This window comes from Felis catus, chromosome B4, assembly GCF_018350175.1.
Source record: "Felis catus isolate Fca126 chromosome B4, F.catus_Fca126_mat1.0, whole genome shotgun sequence".
Taxonomy (NCBI): domain Eukaryota; kingdom Metazoa; phylum Chordata; class Mammalia; order Carnivora; family Felidae; genus Felis; species Felis catus.
Genome location: NC_058374.1, coordinates 101,351,463 through 101,365,297, shown reverse-complemented (window position 1 = coordinate 101,365,297; position 13,835 = coordinate 101,351,463). Strand labels below are relative to the sequence as shown.

General features: G+C 35.0%; 1 protein-coding gene across 8 annotated transcripts in view; it reads right to left on the bottom strand.

Annotated features, from left to right (window-relative positions):
• Positions 1-13,835, bottom strand: part of NAV3 (neuron navigator 3) — an 829,170-nt gene that overhangs the window by 233,771 nt on the left and 581,564 nt on the right. For all 8 annotated transcript variants that reach the window (XM_011284133.4, XM_019835257.3, XM_045062101.1 and 5 more), the window contains one exon: positions 418-490. In XM_011284133.4, the coding sequence (XP_011282435.2) occupies positions 418-490 (73 nt within the window). The remainder of the gene's footprint in view (positions 1-417; positions 491-13,835) is intronic.

The window sequence follows — 13,835 nt, the reverse complement described above, 5'->3', positions numbered from 1 at the left end:
ACCAATTTTATATTATAGAAATTTTATTGACAAAATAATATTTTCAAATTAATTATACTATTTTTACCTGTATTTAGGTCCACTATTACACAGTGTTATCTATGTAATCTATCCCTCTACTTAAGACTCCAAAAATACTATACACTGGTAATAACATAAAGATTTTTTGTTAATCTACACCTCTCTCATACACTTATTCATGTAAGTAACAGTTTTGGCAAAATATGAAACATATATAAATAATTAAAGCATAGGTTAATAACCACTGCGTTTATGTTTCTATTATTTTGGAAACTTTACTGATTTCCTTTATATATTAAGAAACTTTGTGCTCCCACTTTGCATTTCTTGTAATACAAAAAACTTTTTTTTTTCACAAACTTAGGTGTTATTTGTGACAACTATGCCTTTTCTTACCTTCAGCAGATAGACCTTGAACATTTACTCCTCTGGCTGCTAGAAAACTAAGGCAGACATCAACATTTTCAATCTGTAATATGAAAAGCAGTGAAAAAGCAACTTAGAGGGTTATTTTTAAATAAACAAATGAGCTAAAATGAAACCAGAGAGTAAGATAAAGAAAGAATGAATACTTTACATTCATTTCATACTAGAGATCTTTACCAGAGTTTAACTAGAATTTTTCCGGCAACTGAAGAACGAATATAAAGCTCGCATTGTCCAGTGTGGTATTTACAAACAATTCATAGAGGCCTGATCAAGAATGGCATTCTTACAAATTAGCAACCCACCTACTTAACATAAATCTGGATTTTGTGCTTCACAAATAAGTCTCAACGAAAGCATCCATAGAAGAAGACTGTTGCTTATGCAAGTTATAGAATGTTCGGATGTAGGTAATTGAGATTCAATCAGTGAGATTTGGTAATATGCCAGAAGGGTTGATACAGCATGAAAGAAATAAAGCGAATTTTCATCTTAAATCATAGCAAATCTTTATTTTTAAAACTGTATTTGTATTTCTACAATTGTATATTCCTCTGATTAAATAAATATAGGTATTGTCTTTGTAATGTAAAATTGTGATGCCAGGGTGCCTAGGTAGCTCAGCTGACTCTTGGTTTCGGCTCATGGTTTATGGGTTCCAGCCCCACGTTGGGCTCTGTGCTGACAGCATGAAGCCTCTTGGGATTCTCTCTCTGCCTCTCACTCTCCCTCTCTCTCTACCCCTCTCCTGCTTGCTCTTTCTTTCCAAATAAATAAATCAACTGAAAAAAAAAGTGGGGCGCCTAGGTGGCGCAGTCGGTTAAGCGTCCGACTTCAGCTCAGGTCACGATCTCGCGGTCCGTGAGTTCGAGCCCCGCGTCAGGCTCTGGGCTGATGGCTCAGAGCCTGGAGCCTGTTTCCGATTCTGTGTCTCCCTCTCTCTCTGCCCCTCCCCCGTTCATGCTCTGTCTCTCTCTGTCCCAAAAATAAATAAACGTTAAAAAAAAAAATTTTTTTTTTTGAAAAAAAAAAAAAAGTGATGCCATGGCTTTTAAACAGTTAGTTTTGATATGATTACTAGCTTGTAACCATTTAGAATGATATGCAAACAAAAAACATAAAACAAAACACAAACAAACAAAACCCAAATGATTGATTTATGTTACTTTACAGGTTGACCTCAATACTGACCATCATGTTATACAACAAAGTTAAACAGCTAAGAATTTGTAAAAGAGTCTAGGAAACTAGAAAGTCCTATTTCTTTATGAGTCATCTCCCTGGGTTGTTTTGGTATTCTATAAATCTTGGAGTTCTAAAGTAAATAGAAGATTTAAAGTTAATCCTTGGCAAGGTATTGTTTTCTGTCATATTAAATTATCATCCAAATCTATGCATATGGACATACAAAGTTCTGCCAATGTCCTCTCTAGCTTAGCTTCACAGCAAGGTCAAAGTGTCTCTTAGAGAAAAGAAAAAGAAAAAAAAAGAGATTAAAAATCTGTCCTTATAAAATGGACAACAATTTACATTCCATTTTAAATGTAATTTTATGCAAAACTAAATTAATAACATTCAATTAGATATTCTTTGCTTAAAAATGCAGCCAAGATCTACACATTTGTTTTGTGAAAAATGATTTTACGGATTTATTTCAAAATAAGTTTTACTAAAAAACAAAAAGTAAGTTTTATTTAAATTATTCTATTGAAACAATAGATTTGAAGTCACTAAGTCCAACAGGATCAAACAGACCTTGTTTGCTCATTAGCGTGTGAATATCCAATAATGCTAAGGTGCTGAAATATATTTTACATTCTTTATTTACATTTCACTTTGCTACTATAAAATAAAACTTGGAAGGAAGGAATTGAGGAGGAAGGAAAAGAAATGGGAAAAAGATGATATTCTACTGTATCCACCTAAAATATTCTTTTGAACTTTTTTTTTCCAGGACCATTACAAACAAGTAAAAAAAACACTAAATAATTACTGTGGTCTAATACTGAGAAAGAGAATTGAACTGACTATTTTCAAACATTCACCCTAATAGTCTTGCTGTTCTTAACTCCATAGCAGTTATATACCTTTTACAGAAAATAGGAAGATTCCTGATCCAAACTTATACGTAATTTACAGCAAAATGTTCACAGGCTATTATTGCCTAAATTTCAGTTATTTTTATTATATCTGAACAGATTAATTCACTGTAAGAACCACAAAAGGTTAATAGAGTCTGTAATTAAGAATGTAAGATAGGTTTTTTGTTTTTGTTTTTTGTTTTTGTTTTTGTTTTTTGGCTACCTTTGAAACCACTTAAAAGCAAACTGGTGCCTGGAGTGGGTATCAGAGACCAAGAGCTCTTTCAGCATGCACCATAAATTAGAAAGGAAAATAAAAGGGCCCTAAAAGAGTAGAGGAAAAAAATATTTAAAATACATTGTATATTCCTTACATAGCGATTTATCAGGGGCATTCAACATTTTGGGATATTCCTTTATAGTTATTCATTATGAGTACCAACAATTCAAGATAGTTAATTCAGTTCTGCATTACTGGTATAGTAGTTAAGTAACAGCAATAGAACAAGTAGTTGAATACTTAATTTCCAGTAGGACTATTAAAGCCTACTCTATTATAATATATTCAATGATATTTGTTTATATATTCAGGCATGGGGTTTTTGAGACTTCAAGTCCCTGGAACATAGGAACTACATTTTGTTGACTCATGTAGTTTCAGCAACCTAAGATGGTGTTTAGTATCTGATAGGTGCTCAGTGCACACTTCAGGAAGAATAGAGGTAAAAAGGAGCAGTGGCCAGCCCATCCCTGTACTTTTGGAAGAAAGGAGTGGAGGGGTGGTGGGGGGAGGGAAAAGGAGGAAATGGGGAGGAAAGGGGAGGGGAGAGACATCATTTGATTCAGAGTATACAGGTTCAATTATCTTTGGGATTTTTAAAAATATACTAATTCTCTGTGCCTGACTCCAGACAATATAAATCAGAAATTCTGTGGGTTGGGGCTGAACATCAATTTGTTGTCAAATTTTAGCTCCCAGGGTCAGCCTACCTTCCTCTTTACAGATTAAGCAACTGACCTGCAGAGATCTCATAAAAAGATGAGCAGAGGAAACCAATAAAAGAGTGTATACTTTTTATCCCCAGTTTACATGAAATCCAAGATGTGTAAAAGTAAATAATGAAAACAAAATCATAATAGTGATGAACTTTGGAAGGGTAAAGTCTGGAAATCTGCAGGAGGGGACCAGGCATGCTGAAAGTGTCCTTTGTTCTGATCTGAGTGTGACAACACAGGTATATACATTTTAAAAAAGCAATCACCTATATACTTGAGATTGGAGTATTTTTTATACTTTCCATGTTTTTATTAACCTCAATTCATATTAGAGTACTTTACACTCTTTTGTGTATGTTTTATTTCAATTAAAAATAAAAATAAAATGATCAGTCCCTATTTTATTGAAAATATAGGCATATAATGGGTGCCTTGTATGAAGGCTTGATGGGTGGCTGTTGCAAGTAATTAAGTGAAAGACGATGGTGTTTAAGACAATGGTGGTGGCTGTGAAGGTGAGCCAGATTCTGGACGTAAGTTAAAGAAATCTGGTGGGAAGATATGGCCTGTAAGAGGAAGCGAGGAATCAAGGATGACCATGATACTATAGAATTCATGCATTTTACATCTTATGCCTGTGCTATTTTATATAGATCCCTTAGAGCAGGAATACAGAAAAATTCATTCTCAGTTCTGTGGGCACCACCCTTCTCATATGGCTCAAGAAAAAGTCCCATCCATACCTCCTAGTCACTCTAAGACTTTTATTTATTTGCCTACTACTACGTCATGCACAATTTGTTGGGTCTATTTGTGGCTAACGTTTCATTGGCCCAGAACACCCATATTGCCTCCCTCTTCCTGTTCAATTCAAACATGGCTACATAAAATATATCAAAATATTTACTTTGTAATAAAAATAAAACAAAGTTTCTAAGTTATAAATCTACTCAATAACATCCAATTTCTAAGTTCTAAATCCAGTCAATAAGATCTAGTCGGAGGTTTCAAAATGTTTGGGTGCACTGAGCCTTGAGGCTTTCATCAGATATGAAAATATCTGATGTTATCACAATATCTAAACAAAAAGACAATTTTCCTCGGATAAATACAAAAATAGACTGCTGTATGTTTTCCTTGCTGAAGACACAAATTTAATAAAAATTGGTTCATATTTTTACCTCAGTAGTTTCTATTTGTACAATTAATATTAGTATTTTGGAGCACTATCATTTAATCGTGTTTATGTTTTATAAAATCAAACCCTTCACTTATTCATTCATCAAGCATTTATTCAACTTATTTTATGCATGGAATTATGCTCAGTGTTGCAAACATAAATTTTAAGACATAGCCATGACCCTTGGATCTTTTCTAAAGAGCACTGACTCATTTGCAATATTTTCCACACTCTTGTGAAAAATCAAAGGCATTTTTCAAAAACAAATTTCGCTGATCATCTAATTTTATAAATGTACATTTATCTTGAGCCTTGTGAACTTGCTAAATATGACCATGCATATTGCTAAATCACAAATTGGGTTTCGAATGAGGAAGAGAAGGGTTTTCATTATTTTCACTTACAAAAGCTGTAGATAGTCATCAGTGTATTTGTGCCTTCAAAATTTTTTAACCCTGAGGGTCAATATATATTTTCAACATTAAACGTAGTGAGAGGATATATTGGAAATATTTATATTTTTTCATAAGCTATTCCAAAAAATGCAGAATTTTAATTACCACATTTCTTTATAAGCTGCATGTTTTATTACACCTAGCCTTTTAGTATTTTTACCATGAAACTGGTATAATCTGTTTTGGAAAGTCTGACTGGAGGCATCTTTCACAATATTAACAAGGTTCTATCCTGTCCATTCACATGTTTCTTTCACTTTTAGTTATCGATACTTAATGAAAAATATATTTAGGTCCTAAATATCTGGGTATGATTAATATCAACTTTATAGTTTGTCATTAAATTTAACATCGGCACCAACGCTTAACAATGAATGAGAAATTCATTCAGCAACGATTGACTGTTTATTACATGCAAAGAGCTCTGCTAGATGGTGAAGGGATATAAAAATGAATTATAAAGTCTTTGCCTTTGTGAGCTTGTAAAATAGCTGGAGACAAAAAAAGATTCATAAATCATCACAACACAAGGCATGATATGATAAATTCTAAAAAAGGATTATAAACAATATTTTACGGCAGTAGAGAGAATGGACTTATCAATTTTCACTACAGACCTGGGAAAAGCCTCATAGAAGAACAATCATTGAAACTTGAGGGCTAAGTTTGACTTTGATAAGGTAGACAGGTATCAGAAGGAGGGCCGGTCACGCCCATCAGAGTTCCCAAGAGCAAAACTGCTCCATGAGAAAAGAGCATGCCAGTCTTTACTCTCTGCAGTTATGTTTACAAAGCTGAATTTTAGCTGGAATTGAAAAGCCTCTATTGCCCCTTGGATTCTGAAAACACTGCAGTATAAAAAGTTAAATAACTGTAAACCAGGTAGCAGACATAATCCTTCAAAGTTTGAGTTCTTTCTACAAATGCAATGCATCCCGGTTAGGGCATGTCTGAAGTGCCAGATAATGCTGTTATGAATCATACATAGAGAATGTCTACAAGAATATAGACTAAATTTAACTTTTGTTATCTCTGGATGGTACATTCTCTTGTGACTTGCGCTATTTTTGATTAACGACACATCTTATTTTTTCATTATAAATGTGTACTGGTAGTGTCACTATATAAATGAAATAAATATGATTTCAACCAAAAAAAAAAAAAAGGTAAAATTGCTCAGTGTGCGTGAACTCCTGTCCCATCACGAAATTCAAATAGTAATATAAATTTTAGCCAAAGGTTTTAATCAGATATAAATTCATCTGGAGAATTTTAAAAATGCAGTCATGTTTCTGCATTGATTAAAATTCTTCATGTTTATTTTAATTCATGTATTTAACAATTAACTATTCATTGAGCATGTCTGGGTCCTTAAAAATATATAGTTTTATAGGAGAGAGAAGCAATTCCAATGTAATGCAAGGAATGTTATGGCCAGAAAAACACAGACTCCTGGAGAAGCATGAACAAAGGCCTATTCCTGACCAGAGGTCAAGTAACTAGGGAAGGAGAAAGTTATCAGTAACTAAGACTTAACTAACACTTAGAAAGATATCTTCATCTGAAGTTGCCATTACTATACCATTTTATACTGAGAAAGATGCTGATCAGAGCATTCAATTGACAGCCTCAAAGTCACAAAGAGAGAATATATCAAAACTAGAGCCATGTCATTAACCCCCACATTTTTCTCCTTAAAAGGAAGACTGAGCTAGTCGCTGAAAGGTTAGGAAGAGTTAACCAAATAGGAGGATGTGGTATGAGGTGAATCCAAGGAAGGAACACTGTCTGAACTGGCCATGATTGAGAAACACCGTAAGTTAAAGGGCTGACAAAGAATTCAGAAGAGCCGGGAATATTGAGAGCAAAAGTCACCTAAATCTTTCTTCACTATTTCATTGTTTACCAATGTGAATAAAGGCTACTCCAAAAGGTGATAACCTTCAATCCGTTTCAAGATCCAAAGTAGGAGGAAAGATCATGCAGCAGGGAATCCAGGCATAAGCATCTTGAAATCTGGAGAATCTGGTGGCAGGAGAGAAGGCCATCGAGATAGACAGAGGCTTGCTGGAAAACATGTGCCGTGCCCTGGTGGGAGTCTGGGCTCATCTCAAAGCCCAGGGAGCTAATGGTGTGTTTTATGCAAAAGAAAGAAATGCGCAGTGTTGCTTTGAAGACATGATCACACAGCACATACACAGATTTATTGACAGTAATAAAAGTTTCACACATCATTTTCTATTTATACTCTTTGCAATGCACTCTGATTTTTCAAAATTATACTTCAGTGTATTTCATTTTAAAATGTCATTTTTAACATATTGCCTTTACAACATACTAGGCAAAAAAAGCCCCATTTGGAAAAAACTCTATACTACCTGTCACGAATGGAAGCAGGGAAAATGGCTTAGAAGCCTCTTTTCTCCACCTCTCAATGACCTAGCACAGGGAGTTCACACAGAGTTTTAAGCACATAGGTTATTTACTCCAAATGCAAAACCCTTTTAATGTTCACCATCAACTCCAGTAAATTTTATACAATTTTTCCTCTTCAATAGAGACTTGGAAAGATAACTTACTTTTAATAAATGTAATATTAATATTTAATAAAAATATTTAATAAAATAGCAGAGCCAGAATTCAAATTCAACCCTGTCAGTCTCCAATGAACTTGAGCTTTCTTCCACACTAAGCTTTCTACCACTGTAATTAAGACATTCATTTAAAAGAATTTTTTTAGGGGTATCTGGGTGGCTCAGTTGGTTAAGGATTCGACATCAGCTCAGGTCATGATCTCCCGGTTTGTGAGTTCAAGCCCCGCGTTGGGCTCTGTGCTGACAGTTCAGAGCCTGGAGCCTGCTTCAGATTCTGTGTCTCCCTCTTTCTCTGCCCCTACCCTGCTCGTGCTCTGTCTCGCTCTGTCTCTCAAAAATAAATAAATGGTAATTTTTTTTTTAAATTTAATGCTCATTTACTTTGAGACAGAGAGAGAGAGAGAGAGAGAGAGAGAGAGAGAGAGAGAGAGAGAGAGAGAAAAGCATGAATGGGGAAGGGGCAGAGAGAAGGAGACAGAGAACTGAAGCAGACTCCAGGCTCCGAACTATCAGTGCAGAGCCTGATGTGGGGCTCAAACTCACAAACTGCAAGATCATGACCTGAGCTAAAGTCAGACGCTAACCCACTGGGCCACCCAGGCACTTCCATGTAATTTAGACACTCTGACTAAGACATTTCCAGCCTCTGACTCAAGCTCTCTACATGACTGACAGATAGCCAGGACCCAGCGCCTGGCACAAAATAAGTGCTCAATAAATATCTGGTTGAATGTAAAGATGAAATTGTGTAGTATGAGGGGAAAGACAGAAATAGTATGCAAAATCCACTCGTTCTGTATAAATTCTAAGTTCACAAAGTTTAAATGCTTCCAAATTAATTCTCAAATATCCAATGTACTTTTATATGCTGGCATATTGACATATAGAACGACTGATGTGGCCACAAGCCAAAGAATACTGGCAGTCTCCAGAAGTTAGAAGAGACAAGGAATGGATTTCTCCTACAGTTTCAGAAGGGAGCAAAGAACTGCTGATACCTTCATTTTGGCCTTGTAATACTGATTGTAGACTTCTGGCTTCCAGAACTGTGTGAGCTTAAATTTCTTTTGCTTTAAGCCACCAAGTTTGTGATAATTTGTAACAGCAACCAGAGGTAATTAAAACAATTTTCTACTCGATAGAGCAGTAGACATAAAGAAACTTTAGCAAAGCTAAGGATGAGCTGGGATCCGTGAGCAGGCACATTTCCAGGCTTTGCCCTCTGAGTTTTGATTTGTTAAGACTTTGGGGAGGGAAGGTAAAACATGCAGTTTGGATAGTTGCCTCCTGTCACTGCAATGCTAACCCACCCACTTCCCTTTTCCATTTCAAGTTACTTTGTGTTGTGGGATAGAGAGAGGCAGAGGGGATAGTAATTTTGTTTCACTCATCCCTTTCTTTTTGTGCTGAGTGGTCTGTGGTTAGATTCAAGGAGTCAGTTTATTAATTAAGCAGTAAGTATAATAATTGAAAGTTTTTCAGTCAAGTAAAACTGGGTTAGCATCCTACTTATGCAACTTATACAAGGTAAAAAATTTGCAAAGTTTTTACTCTCCTGAAGCCTCTGCTTCCTTATCCATGGGATTTTTAATCCATGGGATTAAAAATATTTTCCACATAATATACGAGGATTAAAGATATTTATAAAGAGCCGAGTTCCATAATAGGCATCGGTGTATGTGTGTATGTGTATATATCTACATATACGTGGATATATCTAATATATATATATATATATATATATATATATATATATTATATCCATAATAGAAATGCTTTATGTAAACATATATATTCTATAACAGAATCTATGTGTGTATGTGTGATTAGACAGATGTATATGTATAGTGTATATATATACATATATAGGTATGGATACAGATATGGAAAATCCATTAGTATTTTATCAGATAAAAAATTATTTTTTCTTTAAAATTCTACTATTCTAACTGGCTTGGTAATTAGAGAATAATAAATATTGTTTAATATTTTTTACAAATATAAAATTATAAATATTACCGCAGTATTTGTTGAGCTGAAGATATACTGTGTGGGTTTTAATGAATTCTTACTTTTCAGTTTGTTTCAGAAGACAAAACAAAACAAAGAATCTTACTATGAGGTTATAAATTTTTTCTAAACTTAAATAACGCATACTTCTATATAGGACTAAAGTTACTTAGAACAACTAATTATTTGCCAAATGCATAATGTTACCACAAATCTATACACTCTTATTTAGCTCACATACCCACACCCTCTCCCAAACTAACCAAAGTTTATATTCCTTCCATACGTAGGAAAAATAAGTATGGTATTAAAGAAAAATAATGTATATTATAAGCTTGGGGGGGAGGGAAGAAAGAGGGACCAAAACATTAAAGAAGGAAGAGAGAGAGAGAGAGAGAGAGAGAGAGAGAGAGGAGAGGAAGACAAAGAGGAAGAATAGAAAGAGGAGGAGGAGGGGTGGAGGGGTTGAAAATCCAAAGACTTGAATTCTTCTGTTAAGCTTATTTATTAGTAAGTTTAAGCAATTTGGTCTTGACTCAGATAAACATGAGACCAAACACTGGTTCTTCTCCAGGCAGGGTCAGTGAGACCCCATTCCTTTGTCTGTTTGCTAAAATACTACGTAAAAACTGCAAGCCAATCATCTAGCACAGCACCCAATATACATGACTGACATTTAATCATTCATGTTGATCAGTAAGTGATGCTGATATTGCTGAATGCTGTACAATTTGGTTTCTATGATATGATTTCACAAAATGTTTTGCTAGGTTTGAAACATGGCTAACACAATCAATTGGGCAATATGATTTTTCAGAGGCATTCCATGTATTTTTGTCTGTGTCTATCCACATCTGTCAGTTTAACTGACTTTATATTAAAATCAATTAAATATAATTAATAAAGCAGCTACTTTGGATGTATCTACTGACTTTCCAATAATTTATCTCATTCAAAATAAACTTTTCAGATGATTATACTGAGATCAGATGAATAAGATTCTCCCTAATTCATTTCCTTTTTCTCTTTTTATAGAAGTAATTTTTAGAGCATCATTTAATCTGTTTTAACAGATTTAAAAAGAGTTCTTATTTAAAATGGTCTCATATCTTAGTATATTATTTGCCTAACTACCAGTTTTTAAAATCGTTCCACTATTGGGGTGTCTGGATGGCTCATTCAGTTAAGTGTCTGACTTCAGCTTGGGTCATGATCTCACACTCTGTGAGTTTGAGTCCTGTGTCGGGCTCTGTGCTGACAGCTCAGAGCCTGGAGCTTGTTTCTGATTCTGTGTCTCCCTCTCTCTCTGCCCCTCCCCCGTTCATGCTCTGTCTCTCTCTGTCTCAAAAATAAATAAAAACACTAAAAAACCCTTTAAAATTAAAAAATAAAATTGTTCCACTGTTAGGTATTTTACCACTGATTACTATAAGTGATAATTAAAAAAAATTTTTTTGAGAGAGTGAGTGAGAAAGGGAGGGGCAGAGAGAGAAGGAGACACAGAATCTGAAGCAGGTTTCAGGTTCTGAGCTGTCAGCACAGAGCTCGACACAGGGCTCGAACCCACGAACGGTGAGATCATACCTGAACCGAAGTCCAATGCTTAACTGACTGATGCACCCAGATGCCCCTGTAAGTGGTAATTTTCTAACAAATTTCAAGAAGGGGATTGAAAAACATGGAGGGGAAAGTCCTTTTATAAAAGACCAGATTATTGAAGGTAATAAAAAGTAAATTTATGAAAGGATTGTTACAAAATATGCTTTCTAACACTAGGTATGATTGTACTTTGTGTTTACTGTGATATTGGCCTAGAGGTAGGAAACAACAGTAATTAAGTTAAAGATATCAGAATAAAGAACATGCTAAATGTTTAAGAAAGTGGCTGATATTCAAATATATAGTTGAAATATTAACTATAGCTCACAATGGTTATTATACATACATATATAAAGCTTACTAATTTTCCTCAAATAAAATAAAAAAACATATATTCTCTCCAAAAAGAAAGAAAAACAAATTATACTGAATCCAGAATCCAATTCAGAATTGTTACTTTATTTAAAAAGAATTCTTTGTAAAAAATAAATGGGGTGCCCGGGTAGTTCAGTTGGTTGAGGGTCTGACGCTTGATATCAGCTCAGGTCATGATCCCAGAGTCATGGGATAGAGCTCCAGTTGGGCTCTGTGCTGGGCCGGAGGCTGTGTTAAGATTTTCTCTCTCCCTCTGCCCCTCTCCCCTGCTCACACACTCTAAATAAATAAATAAATAAATAAATAAATAAATAAATAAATAAATAAATAAATTCTTTGCAAAGTTACTTACTTTTTTTCAATTCCTTTGTTTTTTTAAAGTTTATTTCTTTTTGAGAGAGAAAGAGGGAGCATCCATATGAGTGGAGGAGGGGCAGAGAGAGAGAGGAAGAGACAGAATCCCACGCAGGCTCTGCACTCTCAGCACAGAGCCTGATGTGGGGCTCGATCCCACGAACTATGAGATCATGACCTGAGCTGAAATCAAGATTTGGATGCCTCACCAACTGAGCTACCCAGGAACCCCACTTTATTCCAATTTCTATTTGTCCTACTAATAGCACAAACCAATTTAAATATTGATATTCATGAGAACATTTAAAATGTGTATTCCATAATATAAAGTTAATACAGAAAAGCATTCTTGTATTCTCAACATTTATTTAACTTCCTTAATATTTATTTATTTTGGGGCAAGAGCAAGCAGGGGAGGGGCAGAGAGAAGGGGACAGAGGATCCGAAGCAGGCTCCACGCCAACAGGCTGACAGCAGTGAACCTGATGAGCAGCTGGAAGTCATGAGCTGCAAGATTAGGACCTGGGAGCTGAAGTCGGATGCTCAACAGCCTAAGCCACGCAGGTGCCCCAACATTTATTTAATTTAATGGCAGACCAGACAACTCCCATAAAAATATAATTCTCATGCTATTACCGTTTTTCTTTTAAAATTGGATTTAATATAATTTAGGAAATATCTTTCTCACCTTACTATGAATATACTTTTAAAAGCTATAAAGAGCTAAACCCCAAATATACCTCTAAAACACTGAACAGGAGCCATGGTGTTTGCTGTTTTTAAATCAATCTAGCAAGTCAGAGTTCTATTGGTCTAATTTCCTCAATGCGGAAATGACCAGAGACTGAGCATTCACTGGATATTTTTCTCGGTCACAGAGTCACAACTGAATTCCAGTGACTACTGTCCTTTCAGTGTAACACCCCTCCTTTCAATCCTTCAAGTCCCTCGTTTGAACTTTAAATGCTAGTACACAGAGCAACTTCTAGAGACACATTCAGTTTTAAAAATCATCAGGATATTGTAATAACTTAAGTATACATTTCTTAACACCGGTAGTTTATTCTTTTGTTCCAAAGTGTGAGCCTATATGAAAACAATGAAATTAAATAGAAAACCTCAAAGTAGAAATTTCCATTTAGCATTTCATTAGAGATCAGAGCTATATTTGTAGTAAAGCATTTGTCTTCATTAAGCTATCTTTTTCCAGCCATTCCAGAAGATGAACAGTTTCAAAAATGGCAGGGGATCATGTGAATGGACTAACTTAGCAATATTCCACTCCTCTGAGTCATAGTGCGAGAATCCTGCAGTGTGCCATTTATAAGATTTTATTAAACCTTTAAGAGCATTCCAATATTTTATCTCTTCCCTATTTGGTTAGAAACCTCATCTTCCTATCTTACCTAAATAGGTCCTTTATGAGAGAACCAATTACAAGCAGTGGCTAAAATAATTAAAACTTTAAAGGACAGAATACTGATAAAAGCACCAAATATGTTTACTAGGAAGAATAGTTTCACTGTACAGATGAGTGCAAACTATTGAAATGGAATAAAGATGCCCATAAAATCCATCATGTTATTATTCTGGAAGTCACAACGTTGTGGGACTTGGAACTGGAGAGTTAAGGGAGAATGAACCTATTTTTTGTTTTTTTTTTGTTTGTTTGTTTTTTTTTAATCTTCTAGGAACAAAAAGGGGTAAGAGGCACAGGGATAAACATTCCCCAAATCACCATCTC